At 38.8% G+C, this 16897-nt stretch overlaps 1 protein-coding gene across 2 annotated transcripts in view; it reads right to left on the reverse strand.

Moving 5' to 3' along the window:
- LOC127639362 (metabotropic glutamate receptor 7-like) overlaps positions 1–16897 on the reverse strand; it is a 281396-nt gene that overhangs the window by 94541 nt on the left and 169958 nt on the right. For both annotated transcript variants that reach the window (XM_052121319.1, XM_052121320.1), the window contains exon 5: positions 6919–7056. In XM_052121319.1, the coding sequence (XP_051977279.1) occupies positions 6919–7056 (138 nt within the window). The remainder of the gene's footprint in view (positions 1–6918; positions 7057–16897) is intronic.

A 16897-nucleotide genomic window follows, 5' to 3' on the forward strand; every position in this document is an offset into this window, starting at 1 on the left:
AATTTTTCCAGAGCTGTATATATATATACAGTATACAGTGTATATCTGGGGTGAATAGTGAAGCCATTTTCTGTATTTGTATCTGTATCTGTTCATATGACAAAATTATCTGTATCCGTCTCTGTATTTGGATAGAACCGGGTGTGGGCAGGTTTAAACCGGAAGTGCTTCAAAACTAAACAAAACGGCCAATTTTAATTGTTACTTATACATTTATAGTTTCTATAAAATAAAATATGCCTTATACAAGCCTTTTCATAATAATAGCTAATAATAATAAAAATCATTAGTATTATAATTGTTATTATACAATTATTATTTAACAAAATATATATTTTATTTGTTTTTTTCTTACTGAGAAGCTGAATCTGTAGGCTACGTTAATTGTGGAATATGTTGTTCACTGTGGTTTCTCCTTGTATTTCAGATATTAATATCTGCATGAAACAGAATTTTCGCTTGTCTGTATAACAACATTATTCAGATTCCACCTGAAATCCATTAAATGATTTGCACCTTAAACAGGTAATTTTCAAGCATGCTGACAGAATCAAGATCTGCTCTGATTTTTGGATGGATGGATGTATGTATGGATGGATGGATGGATGGATGAAAGGTAGTAGGAGTGTTTTCCTGCCACAGATACGTGAGGAAATGGCTGTCACTCTTTTTATTATCAAGCTTTAATTCTGAAAATGGAAACCATGCTGGAGCATATGCTACTCAGATAAACGCAGCATGTAATTATGGTGAATAGATGTCTGTGGGCTGATTGGCACCCGCTGAAAGAGGTAAAAAAAGCATTAGAACGAATCAGGCTGTCCCCGTTTGCTCAGAACAGAACATCCCACACAAGAACTGTGTGTTTGTTACAGGTACAACATTATGATTCTAACACATGTTGAAACTATTATGATAATCAATCGGTTTGATTGGACGAAAAATAGAATCAAAATTGACCATACTGTCATCCGTATTCCATCTTGTTTCACTCAGAATGCAAACATGCGCTTCAAATGCAATTTCATGTTGACCTTAACCAATATCCAAACATAGTTATTTAGGCACTGCATTTTTTTAGCAAAATCATATTCAGGTATGAACAAGGGCTATAGTGAGCATTGTCAAGATCCAAACATTTTATCTGATGTATAAAATGACTCAATTTATTACTCAAAGAAGAGTAATTTCATTTGAAGAGCTCAATGAAATTTTCTTTGGTTGGTATTTAAAGATTTCAGGCTGATTGCAGACCGACGTGGCTGCCGCTCAAGCAAATATCAATAAATATTCTTTTTTTATCTTCTGTGGCAGCAGCTGCGAGACCCTATATCATGCATGTATCATGTTTCCTGCAAATTAACTAGAAATCATGTCCATGACAACATGGCCCCAATGTCATCAGTGGGCTTTTCCAGTGTTTATGGATGCAGCATTTGCAGCAAGTGCTAATTACTACTGAACTACTATTTTCCTAAATCAGTCTGCAGATAGAGATAAAAGATTCAGAAAGAAATCTCAGTATAGACTATTATTTCTTTAGATAGGGTTGATTTAAAATAAAACTAAATTAAATTGAATCGACACATTGAAAATGAAGTGGAAATAAAAAAACAATTACTCTATTACTGTAATGACTAATGCAGCTTTTACCTATTTTTGGTGTATGTTTGTGTGGAGGCGAAAAACAACATATAATTAAAATGTCAACAGAACGCAGTGAGAATTGTGAAACCACTTTGAAGTCTGTTCAGCAGAATACCAATCATAAAGTGTATTTATTAAAGTTTATAAGTTTTTTTTTGTTACATTTATATTGTCAAACTGTTTTTCTTAGTTGTGAAGTTTAAAATAAGCTTAAAATATTGATGTTGAGTTTACGGTTACAATTTTAATTCAGATTCATGAATAGATTCGACTCTCGATTCAGTCTCAGTCTTGAGTCTGACTCGGCCCCTTTTGGACTCAGACTCAACTCGGACTCGATTGTTTAAGACTCGGACTCGACTCAGACTCAGTTAAGGTGGACTCGAACCCAACTAATCCAATCACCATTACAGAAAATCGAGAAATATAACAAACTCGCCACAAATTGACAGAAGTTTGAAGTTCTTTGTCGATAGCAGTTTGTTGCAAAGCTCATTTGCATGTGAAAATAATGAGTGAAGAATTTGCGTTAAATTTGTGGCAAGTTTGTGACAACATAACAGCAAGTTTGCCTTAACTTAAGATTTTTGTAAGGTCAATTCTCCATAAATTAAACCAAGTCCCGTCTTCCATTAGTTTTTTATTGAATGTCCTGTTTTCCTCTCAAACACGTCACATAATGGAAGTAAAATAGGTTGTGAATTCTGATTCATGTTGAAAATCATTCACACTGAGGATACAGAGTTTTGTATAGAGGGTTTGTTAAAAAAAAACTACAAGAAGTGTACCTCACATTCTCCCTGAACATTTCTATTGAAAACTCTAATGATGATGATAGCAATTCCACGGACAGGGTTCACCTATTTTCCATTTACGTTTTCTTTTTTGAAAGGATAAAGAGACTGTCATTTTCAAGAAGTGCCATTGCTGGCTTAAATTCAAACACTCCACTGCCCAGAGGAGAGCTGAACTTTTCCCTTCCAACAGAATCTTTAAAAAGCATTCCCAAAGTTATTCTGAAAGAGAGAGGAAATGAGAAAACATGCCTATTATGCCTACAGGGCTGGCCATTGATTTCTGAGGTGAGATCATGAAAATGCTCCACACCTGTGTCAAAATGTCATACCTAAAAACATCCTGCCGCAATGTGGTAAGTGGCGCCTTCTGTTGAAGAGAATATCATGAACACAGTATGTGCATAAATGTTCAGTGCAACAGATTCAACGTAAAATAAAAAACAGTAATTGGGCACAGAACTTTGTGGCGAATTCGCAGCAAGTTTGCAGCAATTTGGTGGCAACTCTTCATTTGTAAGGGTACTGGTTCAAATTCACTGTACATTGATTACAAATTTGCAGTGACTTTCCAATCCAGCCTTCTTGAAGTGCTTGTTAACCTGTACGATTATGATCCTGGACCACAGGCAACTCTCTCTCTCTCTCTCTCTCTCTACTCTTCTCTGTTATCCATCAAACCTGACACACTTTTGCCCCCAGCACACACTGTTATTCCAGGGACGGCAGCATGGGTTTTCGCTCTCATCACATACTCGGGCCCTTGATATTTGTAAATTGGCCCTCACACCGGCAGAGTCAGTTAGCGATGGAGACTGATCAGCACTTCTGTGGTGCTGCTGTCATGCCAGCTGTCACTGACAGAAACTGCCACCACCTCCGGTTTGTGAATATCTCCCCTGGATGTCCAGAGGCTCCCAGAGCAGATAGGACACTCAATAAATGAGATGTGAGGGACTAGAAATTGTGGCCACCAAATGAGCTTGGATGAGCAACCATATGGATAAGTTGGAACTTAATTTAAGTGTCAAATATGTTAATACAAATATAGCTATAGTACTGTGTACAATTGCATAAGCTCGCTAGAAAATCCTGCTAAAACCAGCGTAAATTGGTGGCTTCCATGATGACAAATTGAACAGGTTGAACAGTTGTACTACTGACTAAGTAGGAAATCATGGTCAAGATGGTCCAAGCTGGTACAACATCTTAAGCCAGTGGGAAAATAAAACATCAACAAATATGCTTAATTGTTCCAAAAATCAGCTTGACTACATTGGTTTCTGCTTTGACCATAGCTTGTTTTCTGAAGGGGGAAAAAACAGCTGGGTTCATGAATTTTCATATTTGGTTGCTTGCTGGTCTGTTACTGGTCTAGCTAGTGGATCAGTATAGCCAATATGCTAACCATTTTTCTTGTTAATTTGTGTATTTTTTTTATATAAAAATTTTACCCTATTTATGTGGCAAGGGTCTCAAATGCTGTTTCAAAACCTACTGATTTACCTATTTGGACGGTACTCATTTACCCCAAGGAGGTTCGGGATATTTGTGTTTCTTTGTGATTTGAATCCTGTTTTTTTCACACAACCTCTGTAAAAAGCAAATTACTGTTTTGTCTAACCCAAGGGTCCTCTGAGAAATCTAATCCTGTCCAAATGCAAATGTCTGTGATTGTCTTCTCCTCATGTATTTTCCCCTACATGAACTAGGGTGAAGATCATAGTTAGGCGTGACAATCTTTTGCCTGCTGCGCTCCTTTCACTATGGATGTCGATTTTTTGACATCCGACAAAACAAACAATTAAATAAATGAAAGAAGCAACTAAATAAATCAAATAAATATTTGAAAATTAATAAAAAAAATCAAGCAGTCACTATTTTCTTTCTTCTTTCAACTATGCTTCTTATCAATGTTTGTTTGTTCATATATATATATATATATATATATATATATATATATATATATGCTATTTTTTATTATGCAGTTGCTGCCTATGTACAGTGTTTCAAATTGGTCACAAATTAGGTCTCACTTCACTTAGGTTGATGCCTTAAAACAGTGTATCCCGACTTAGTACCCCCACATTATCATCAGTTGAATGATACCCCTTCATCGACACAGATCATTTATTTAACAATCATTCATTTGATTATTAATTAACATTCAGTATTGATTAGATCTATTGACATCCTTTAATAAATACCCAATATGGCTGTGTATTGATACAGATTTACAGATTCTGATTTAATTCAGAATAATTTGGGTACATTTAAATTATAATGTAATTTTTGCTCACATATGAAAAAACATATTTAACATCTCATATACATATATTACATCTCATATATATATATATATATATATATATATATATATATATATATATATATATATATATATATATGTGTGTGTGTTTGTGTGTGTGAGTGTGTGCGTGTGAGCGTGTTTTTGTGTGTTTGTGTGTGTGAGTGTGTGCGTGTGAGTGTGTTTTTATTACATATTTATTGTTCACGTGTATATTTTTTACCATTTACAAGTATTAACATTGATATGTAGAACAAGAGCTAAAAAGATACTGTCTTTTTAAGACCATCGGCAGTTCAGCCAGTGAGCGCATTAACGAGAGAGGACATGCGTGTTTTCCCTAGCACTTCCATGCTATGTGTAATTAGAATTCATGTTTTGTTTAGTTTTTTCTTTAATCAATAACTGACTGTAAATAACAGAAAGGGTTATAAAAGAGACATTATTCAATTCCAAATTGATTGTGTGGATCTCATCTTTGGATACACATTACATAGTACAAGTCAAACCAAACTTTTACTCTCAACACACAGTATTTAAGTAGCAATTAAATATATATATATATATATATCTTGGTGCCTAATTTTGCATGGAGTAATAGATTTATATTGGGATCAATTTACTGAAGAACATGATTAATTGAAAAATCCATATTTTTAAGTCATTAACTAGTTTGGTTCATTGTTGGCTATACGCATCATGTACATTGCCATCTGTTGCTCTTTGTGACAGTTGGGAAGGACATTAGTCAATTAACAGTGTTGTCACAGTTTTAACAGGTTCAAATATAAATTGATATTAATGGACAAGCATCATATTTCCGAGTGCAATGTGAAGGGACATATTTTACAATACACAAAACAACTTTATTTTGCATTCTTTTCATTTAGCCAGGATCTAGTCAATAGTATTGATTATGTCATAAATTACTCTAGATAGTCCAGAGTGTTCACCCCTGGTGTTGATATTGACTTAACCGCAGGCTACAGGCCAGAAGACAGGCATATACAACTGAATATAGAACTCATAAATAGCACAGCTTCAGTATTTATGCATATCATTTTATGTTCTGCTTAAAGTTTGATTATTGTCTGAATAATTACACCTATAACATGAACAAGTAGTAACAGTATTTACACCAGAAATAAATTGCACTGGTCATTAATGTGGTACCAGACTGGTACTAAACCAAATTTGCATTTTGGAATTATTTTTGGTATTTTTCTGTATGCAAATTCAAATTCAGCTTGTGAAATTTTCAGGTATTGGGTTAGTATTTTTTTTATTGATGTTGGTATTTACCCTAGGATGCAAATAGTGCATACCATTGTTAACTCTTAGTGCAAATACCCTCTGTCAAAAATAAATAATTAAATAAATAATTAAAATAGACCTTGCATGCATGTGCTTGTATTGCTTGTATATTCCCAAATTTTGCTTGATATTCTTGATGCATGTATATTATATCTTGTAGCTCTCTAGGTATTGGACAGCAGTCAGCCTGAACTAGCGGTGATGAGAGAAGCTTATGTAATTGAGAATTCTGTTACAGAGGAGAATGTGCTTTGTATTCAGAGACGCAGCACTAATAAGCTGAAGTCAATAAGCCTGACATTACTATTCAGGTACAGAAAGAAAAAGTCCAGTAAAACCATGGTAACTTTTATACTTTTCTAAATTCTGCAGCAAGTGTCACCATATTGGCTGTCAGGTTTGTAACTTTTTAATCAGCAAAACAACAATGCAATAACCCACAGAACAAAAACACTGCATGTTTCAGCATGCTCTGCTGAAAATCCATCTTAAACCAGAACAAGTTGGCTTGCCTGGCCAAGCTTATTCAACAGCTAAACCAGCTAAAGCCAGCTTGGCCCGGCAGGGAGAACAGCTAAGCCATCCTAAACTAGAGAACTACCATCCTAAACCACCTTACCCTAATTAACCCTGACCCCAACTTCACCATAACCCTAAACCTAGGACCAGTAAACCATCCAATTCTGGTTTGACATTTATTTAATTTATTTTTTTAAGCAGGGAATGTGATTCGCTTGTCTAGCTGATCTCCCATTCTGGCCAAGTTGGTATTTTGATGGTTTATCACCTGACCAGCTCTGTTTTTTCATCGGAAAGGCATGGCCATTCATTCAGAAATTAGCAAGTAGTATTTACCTGTGCACTTTCTGCTAGTGTCTTCTCTCTTGGAAGAGCTCAACAGCTTGCAGTTGAAGTTCTCCTCCCAGAATTCAGCAAACCAGACATTCCTCCTGTTGTTCTCCAGCGTACGTGACATAAAGTAGTCATCAAACCCTGAAAAGGACAATGCAGATCCATCAGTGATGATATCAGGTGATTGGTAACTTTAAAGCCATTTAACATATAACTTAATTGATCCCAATAAATAAATTAGCTAGCCTTATTTTTTTCTACCAAATTGTTTACTGGTACTGTGTGTACTGAGTTTGTCTCGGTTTCAGCTGAGTCATTACCTTGAGGAACAGGCCAGCATTGCTGGTTGCCAATGGTTTCCCAGTCAGGCTTCTTAACTAGCTTAACCAGCAAGACTTCCTTGGTTGGCCAGCTTTAACAGCTTAAAGTTTTAAATGGATATGCACTAAACAGTATTAACCAGAGTGGACCAGCATGGAAATATATGCTGGACTAAGCTGGTCTTTTAGGCAGGGTAGTTTTTGTTGGGACCCTAGACATATTGTCTTGTGTATGTTAGAGTGATTTTAACCTGGGACCAGTTTATATTCAAAGGTGAGGTAAATTAGTTTGTTGTTGTTTAGATGCTGAACAATTCAGGATCAGGTATCTGAACATTTCTTAGAGTATGATAACAGTCCAGCTAGGCATGAAATTTGGTTGCAACATTTTATACTTTTGAAAGCTTTTATCGCATCAGACTTTACTTAAGCAGGCCTTAACACAGCTGCGTGACAGTACAAGTTCCTATTTCCCTGCAACAATATCCTTACTTAAAATGCACCCCATCAAGTTGCAGAGAATTTAATCAGACCTTTGGCCATTAGCAGACAAACAAAAACATTTATCAAACTGGGTACTTAAAGATGCTTTGCTTCTGTCCTTGCTGCCCAGCATCAAGGCTAATAATGTTCCTCATCTAAATAGGTTTTTGGCATAATGAGGCTTTCACAAGCAAGTCTTCATCCACCGTGCAGCTACAAGGACAAAGGTCAGCAAAGCATTTAATTTCGCAAGAGGCCTCGGATAACCTTACATAGTCATAGCTCATTTAAACTCTGTTCCCTGTCTGTCTCTCACTCGACTTTGTCTCGAATGAAGCTTTCTTTTTATTTTCAGGACTTTCTTGAAGGCATCGGTAACCTCTGAACTTGAGAAAAGGCCAATGAGAATTTGGCAGACAGAATTTGAATGTCACTCGGATATAAAAGGAGGGAATCATGCATCTGTTCATTCAGATTTCTTCTTGGGAGCCGAGTGGTTGTGCGATCAGCGAGCTGAGATCACTTCTGTTCCACTCACCTCTATAAAGCGTCTACTGTTAGATCTATGGCGCATATCAGCGGCTTTCTCCTTCTCTGCACGGCAGTGCAGCTTTGTTCGTGTGTTCATCATCCCCGCCTGCCACCGGACTTTCAACCCCTGGACAGACTTTTGTTTTCTGTAGACAGTCCCCCCTACAGCAGGTGTCCTGACGCGTTCTGGTCACCACAGATGCCACAAAACAGGGTTGGGGCGCAGTGTGCAATGAGCACGCAGCCACCGGCTCCTGGACAGGGCTGCTTTGCCACATCAACTGCCTAGAGTTTCTGGCTGTAGTCCTTGCCCTGCGGACACTCAATACCTTTACAGGGTTTTACAATCTCAGGGTTGAGTCGGTCTCGTCCCGTGTTCTCTCAGGTCCGAACTTTTTTGCCCAGGAGAGTCCACTAAACTTGCACTCCCTGGATGTTCTTCCTTCCTAGCCCTCTGGTGCACGAATTCAGCAGAGGAATTCCCTGACCAGACCCTCTATGGGTACTAAAAATTACTCTGTACTGGATTAATCCCCTTGTATGTATATTCCCTTGGGCAGTCCCCGCTGTCCCCCGGTCGATCGTGTTTGTAGCATCTCCTCCCTCGCAGCAGGTAGGATCTACCACTGGCCTGAAAACCCATGTGACGTATTTTGCCACACATTACCTCCCCCCAGCCTGGGCAGGTGGTGGTCTCCATGGGGTCTTTTTCCCCTGAAAGAATAGGAGTTGGAAAGAACATCTTCCCCGATGTGTGTGATAGCGTTAAAATGGCCCCAGCCACTTTTAACTCTATGCGAGAAACATAGAGAGAGAAAAGGCGCGGCGTGCGCGGCCTGCTCCCATGCTTGGCATGTCGCTTTGTTTCCTCCTTCTGGGATTCCGGGAACCTACATTTTTATGGGTCGTTGGGGAAGGGTACATGAAGTCTGACGCAGCCTTTTACTTTGGCACGCAACTGCCTGCCCGCACATGCGTCAACAGCTCACGTACACGGTTCAACGCATGGCATGATTGAATAGGGACACCTAGTGTCACTTCATTCGACACAACGTTGAGTGAGCGACAGACGGGGAACATGTAGGTTACTGTTGTAACCTCCGTTCCCTGATGGAGGTAACGAGATGTTGTGTCTCCCCGGCCATGACGCTGAACGGAGCCACTGTAACGGCCGAACCGTATTCTCGATTCCTCAGTGCAAACCCTGAATGAACAGATGCACGATTCCCTCCTTTTATACCCGTATGTCTGGGGGAGGGATATGCACATTTTGTCTGCCAAATTCTCATTGACCTTTTCTCAAGTTCAGAGGTAACCGAGGCCTTCAAGAAAGTCTTGTTCCCTCCATCAGGGAATGGAGGTTATGACAGTAACCTAGACATTTGCTTCCACTCTACAGACTACAATGGATGCAAGTCTGAATCTGTGTTGCCACTAGTTTGAAAATAAGTGCTAAGAGAAAGATAAGGTTTTTTTCATAAAGCTGCAACAGCAAGGCTGCCCTAAGCCAGTCTCTCGATGTGACTGAAATCATTTTACACTCATGGACATTAAATTCTCTTGAATTGGAACAAGTATCTGGACTATCTGTGGCTTTTTCTGACCTAAGCCAGTTGTAAAACCACAAATAATTGTGCGTATCATTTCTGTAACAATTTAAATACAATGAAAAAATAAAGTTGAAAAAACGTTTGACCAAAGTACCTTGCACAGCTACTGTACATTGTTTAGCTTAGATCGTTTTATGATTAATTTGCACAAATTTTCATTTTGCTAATGTTTTATGAACGAGACCCAATATTCATAATCAAATGTTCCTATAGCTCATCTAGTAGAGCATGGCATGAACAATGTTAAGGTTATGGGTTCAAATCCCAAGGAACATACAATAAATGTCTTGTAGTTCGCTTTGGATTGTCTGCCAAATGCATACACGTCACAATTACAGCATACTGAATGAGCTTTGAAAAATGTTGTATTTTCTGTTCAAATGACCACAAATGAAAATGTTCTTCAGGTTGATTGATGCACTTTTGGTGTTTATTTGTCAGATGTATTGGACAAAGTGTGTTCTTATTACTCCACAGGCGTACTTGACTCAGAATCGTTTCCTCAGCAGGTTTGCATGATCTCTCATACATTTTACTAATTGCTGCTTATCTGTATACAGGCCGTACCCACAACAAATTCCCAATGACTTGTCTTATTTTCTCTGTGTCTAGAGGACGAAACTCAGAGCTTCACCTTATGTTTAAACCACTCAACAGCTGCTCTGTCTGGCATGTTGCAGAGTAATTAGCAGGCAGCCTGTGAACCTTCTCTGCGATGGGAGTCAAGACCTGTCCTTGCTAGCCAATAATGTCACTTGTTTAGAAATATTAACAATGCATCTAAAATAAGACTTTTGACCCTACTTTACATTAGTCAAAAGCCATGGGTGGGGGATTAGATATGTAGTCATGTTCAATAAAGCAATAGATATGCAGCTTCAAATGATCCATAACAGTGTGGCATTACATTCAGAAGTTATTCACCTAATGGGTGATTCTCACGAAATCCAGATTTAGAAGGTGTCCAGCATCAGAATTTTTAAAATGCCCTTAAAGCCAATTTTCATTTTGCACATATAAGATTAAGGTCTGAACTTACTATAACCATTATTTTTAGAAGATTTAAAAAAATATTTCCTATATAATTATTTACATTTTTTAGATGACGTCCATAAAACATTATCATTACCGCAACATGACATTACATTAAATATATGGTTCAAATGTGTATTTTTGGCTAATGTTAAAGAAGACTCTTGTTACTCATGCTCAAAGCTATGTAAAACTCTGGAGAGATTACTTTTTCATATTTATTATTTTTTGTAATTTACTTATTTTCTCTCATTACCGAAACATACGTGATGATTTACAATTTATTTGATTTAACTGTTTTACTAAAAGATAACATACAGATTTGTTATGTAGCAGACCTTAAATAAGTAGTGTTGTATAATATGTATATACATTTTAAAACAAAATATGATTATCTAATTATTACTTAATTTGTAAAAAAGATACATGTTGCGGTAATGAAAATGCCATTTCGGTAATGAGGATCAATGTTTCGGCAATGAGATTTAGCTCACACATTCACTGTTGACCAAGGGGTTTGATGCCTAACCCTATTTTACATATTTAAAATGCAATATGTCTCTGGCCTCCTCCCAACTGGACGTGCCTGAAACACCTCCCTTTCGACGCAAAGGAGCAGCGGCTCTACTCCGAGCTCCTCACGGATGACTGAGCTTCTCACCCTATCTCTAAGGGAGAAGCCCACCACCCTTCTGAGGAAGCCCATTTCGGCCGCTTGTACTTGCGACCTAGTTCTTTCGGTCATGACACAGCCTTCATGACCATAGGTGAGGGTAGGAACAAAAACTGACCGGTAGATCGAGAGCTTTGCCTTCTGGCTCAGCTCTCTTTTCGTGACAACAGTGCGATAGAGCGAGTGCAATACCGCCCCGCTGCCCCGATTCTCCGGCCAACCTCTCGCTCCATTGTCCCCTCACTCGTGAGCAAGACCCCGAGGTACTTGAACTCCTTAATTTGGGGCAATACCTCCTTCCCTACCTGGAGTACGCACTCAATCGGTTTCCTGCTGAGAACCATGGCCTCAGATTTAGAGGTGCTAATCCTCATCCCAGCCGCTTCACACTCGACTGCCAAGCGATCCAGTGAGAGCTGAAGGTCCCGGACCGATGATGACATGAAGACAACATCATCTGCAAAAAGCAGCGATGAGATCCCCAACCCACCGAACCGCACACCTTCCCCACCCCGACTACGCCTCAATATCCTGTCCATGAATATCACAAACAGGATTGGTGACAAAGCGCAGCCTTGGTAGAGACCAACCCCCACATGGAATGAACTTGACTTCGTGCCGAGGACCCGGACACAGCTCTCGCTTTGGACGTACAGGGATTGGATCGCCCTAAGAAGGGACCTCCCCACCCCGTACTCCCGCAGCACCTCCCACAGTCTCTCCCAGGGGACCCGGTCATACGCCTTCTCCAGATCCACAAAACACATGTAGGATGGGCATACTCCCAGGCCCCCTCCAGGATCCTTGCGAGAGTAAAGATCTGGTCCGTCGTTCCATGGCCAGGACGAAAACCACATTGTTCCTCTTCAATCCGAGGTTCGACAATTGGCCGAACCCTCCTCTCCAGCACCTTGGAGTAAACTTTACCAGGGTGGCTGAGAAGTGTGATACCCCTGTAGTTGGCATTCACTCTCTGATCCCCCTTTTTGAAGAGGGGAACCACCACCCCGTTCTGCCACTCCTTAGGCACTGTCCCAGATTTCCACGCAATGTTGAAGAGGCGTGTCATCCATGACACCCCCTCCACATCCAAAGCTTTCAGCATTTCTGGTCGGATCTCATCAATCCCCAGGGCTTTGCAACTGCGAAGTTGTTTGACTACCTCAGTGACCTCCCCCAGGGAAATAGAATCGGATCCCCCATCAGCCTCCGTCTCTGCCTCTAGCATAGAGGGCGTGTTGGGATTTAGAAGTTCTTCAAAGTGTTCCTTCCGCCACCCAATAACCTCCTCGATTGAGGTCAACAGCGTCCAATCTTTGCTGTATACAGCTTGGATGGTTCCCAGTTTCCCCCTCCTAAGGTGGCGGACGGTTTTCCAGAAGCACTTTGGTGCGGACCGAAAGTCCTTCTCCATGGCTTCTCCGAACTTTTCCCACACCCACTGCTTTGCCTCCCTCACGGCCGAGGCCGCAGCCCTTTGGGCCTGTCGGTACCTTGCAACTGCCTCCGGAGACCTCCGGGACAACAAATCCCGGAAGGCCTCTTTCTTCAGTTGGACGGCTTCCCTGACCATCAGTGTCCACCACGGTGATCGAGGGTTACCACCCCTTGCGGCACCTAAAACATTGAGGCCACAGCTCTCCACCGCGGCTTCGGCAATGGAAGCTTTGAACATTGCCCACTCTGGTTCAATGTCCCCAACCTCCGCAGGGATGCCTGAAAAGCTCCGCCGGAGGTGTGAGTTGAAGATTTCATGGACAGGGACCTCCTCCAAAGGTTCCCAGTTCACCCGCACTACTCGCTTGGGCTTCCCAGGTCTGTCCAGAGTCTTTCCCCACCCCCTGACCCAACTCGCCACCAGATGGTGATCGGTTGATAGCTCTGCCCCTCTCTTCACCCGAGTGTCCAAAACATATGGCCTCAGATCCGACGACACGATTACAAAATCGATCATCGACCTTCGGCGCTCTGGTACACGTACACTAATGAGCATCCTTATGTTCGAACATGGTGTTTGTTATAGATAATCCATGACTAGCACAGAAGTCTAATAACAAACATCCACTTGAGTTACTGTTTCACAGTAAAAATATTAAATAATATTACATTTATAGTAGGTGGCCTATACTGCATTCATACTGCTTTTTGTGGAAGCACTTCATAAAAATGAAAAATTAGTGACCCCTGCTGGGGGGTTGTAATAGCTATTTTGTTATACATAATCTGTTCAAGAAGTGTTTAAGGCAAATATCAAGTTATATTGAAATGAGCAAGAGTTCTAGTGCACGTCCCTCCTTCATAAGTCTGTTTCTCATCACCGAAACATTGAGTATCTCCACCGCAACAGGCCTTCAATTGTTGCAGCGAATGATAATGGTGTTGCGGAGGATGAGCGACCTTAAACATTCTTGCTAACTGTGGAAGCTAAATGAGGGTTAGCTAAACTTTCCCTCTCTTTTTATATTTAGACCATAATGGGGTATATAGTAATCAAAAAATGTAAAGGTCAACATTTTTTAAAACTTCACAGACTCATGTTTCAGTAATGAGAACTAAAAAGTCGTGTAGGTACTATGACAAACAAAATTGTAACTTTAATTTGGAGAGAAAAAATAAGAACTGCTTACCTGGTAGCCATCTTGAGTGTCACAGTCAATTATGTCCCTTCCAACAAAATTTCTTGAAAATGTTAGTTCTTGAGGACTTAAACAATGATTGAAAATTGTTGCGGAGGATGAGAAAATTGGTCTTGGACACATTTATATTCCTTATTATTGTCACTACATTTACCAATGATCACCAAATACCACGTTTCTTTACTGTAAATGTTTATAGTATAACATGCACTGAAGCTTTTTATTTTGTATATTTTTTAATTATAAATATTTCCATCTCAAAGAACACAAATCCAGTCACGGACACGTTGCTGTAATGAAACATTTCCCCTTAAATGTGGAAAAAACAACTAAATTGGTATTTATGATGTCATTTGAATTCATGTGCAAAATAGTACATGAAGAGATGCTTATAACCTCCTCCTTATTTTGATAGCATTTACTTTTATCATCAAAATGTTTCATGACACCTCATATGTCTAATTTCGTGAGAATCACCCTAATGTGTTTAAATGGACAAAGCCTCTTTGCCTTGAAGTTGTGATTAACCATTTTTTCCTCTGAAATACCCCTTGATTGAATAGGCTAATTGCAAAGCTGCAAATGATAGCAAGCACTCTGAGATGTTATTCCCTATGAAAGAGCCATCCATCCATCCATCGTCCATCCGATTGTAAATGCCATTCAGCTTTCACCCAGCTAATGAAATTTCAGTGGTTTCCATAGATTCTAAGGTCCATGTAAAATCAACCACATTTTTGAAAATTCCCAGGCTTAAATTGTTGATTTTGTTAACACTTCTGAGAGGGGAAAAAAAAACCATACGTGTCACTTATTCATAATAATAGTGTATACTTGGAGTCTTAAAAATAAATGTTTTAACATTCTGTTTTTTATGTGAATCAATAAATAATAGTTTCAACATTATTTGTACTTCAGACCTGTGTTTTGTTGGACAAGACACACTACCTTCATACCATGTTACAAACATTTTATGAAAATGGTTTTCGACCATTCAAAATTGGTAGATTTTACAATTTATGGATGAAACCACATTGTGAGTCCCATATCTCTGGGATTGATTTAACCTTATAGGGCCTTAAGATTATGTTCTTAACCAGAATCAATATATATTTAATTCATCTGAAGTTATAGTACTCCAACCTATTTATTTATTTAATTTTTTTGATTCACATCATTAGCATATTATGTTACAAGGGTGATGAGGTCAACTGATTTTAGTAATTATAATAATGACGTTGACACCTGTCTCACATAATTAATCTGACCTGTAGCTTTGCTTCAAAATCATAAGCAAAAATTGTCATGTTGACCCTCTTCTACAAAATAGTGCATTAATCAGTAAATGTTGATTCATGGTATTTCAATATTTTGAATTTCATCATCATATAGGTTTAGCTTTCACTAGTTCCATTAATTTTAAAATTTGTAAAGAAAGTATAGACAGTATTTTCAAACTGTAATGCAGTCAGCAAACCTCAAACTACTTTATAGCCATTCAGTTATGTCATGTATAATTTATTGTCAACCACAAAATAAACTCTGACATGTTGTTCGACCCTGACAAAACAAAAAAAATCCATAAATTATTATATAAATTAAAATTATTTTATAATGTGAGCAGAAAGGGACCACATAGTCAATTTAGATGTGAAAACAGCACCATCGGAAATTGGTTGACTTGCAAAATTATTATACAGTTTAGAAGTAGCACACAAAAATATCTGACCACAGAATGTCACAGCTGACCCATTATAATATTTTCAACAGGCACCATCATGGAAGATTAATTCATGTGAAGGCCTATGCCACTTCCCTATAATCCCATTACACACGGTCAATCTATTGTCATTGGAACCATTACAATTACTAAGACATCTACCACAACTACTTGGCCATCCTGAAACCAATTTAAAACTCATTAGTCTACCTTAAAGTTTTTTGTTTGAAACTTGATTTAATCTATTAGGAACTGACTGGATCATGAAAAGTTTGTGTTATATACCAGAATGCAGCCAGGTGGTTAGAGGGTAAGGTGTGGAAAGGTTAGGGTTGGGTAAGGGGGTTAGGGTCTCCTTTTTGTCAGAAAAAAAGGAAAGTCTAGCAAGCTATTAGATTTTGATGAAATATTACAAAGACAAACTTTTTTTCTTTATCCCAAACCCCAATTATTATTATCATTATTAGGGCCCAAACACTGAAAGCGCAGAGGCCTTATTGTTCTTCTAAGGATTATTATTATAATAATTATTATTCTTTCCAGGTTTTCTGTACTTTTGGGATACTTAACATGTGTGAAAAATCTTGAGAGTTTGCAAAAACATCAGACAACAGGCCGACAAGTCCGCCCAACAGAAGTTGGACATTTTGGATTTTTTTAATATTGCAGTTTGTGAACATTTAAATACCTCTTTATTCATGAGACTCACCACATTTAGACAACATTATGCCAAGACATTGAAGATGCAAAATTGCGAACAGATTTTGATATATCCAACAGTGTTGCCATGGTGAGGCACTAAATTAATGGTGAAAAATGGGAAACAGGAAGTGTCCAATATCTTCTATGTTCAATGTGTGATTTAGATAGAAATTGAGATGCATGTTTAGCCTTGAAGGCTAATCACATGGATTTTACTATTTTGGGTCATGGTCATAGCGCCACCACCTGGCAGAAGAAAGTGACTCTCACAAAAT

This window comes from Xyrauchen texanus, chromosome 48, assembly GCF_025860055.1.
Source record: "Xyrauchen texanus isolate HMW12.3.18 chromosome 48, RBS_HiC_50CHRs, whole genome shotgun sequence".
Taxonomy (NCBI): Eukaryota; Metazoa; Chordata; class Actinopteri; order Cypriniformes; family Catostomidae; genus Xyrauchen; species Xyrauchen texanus.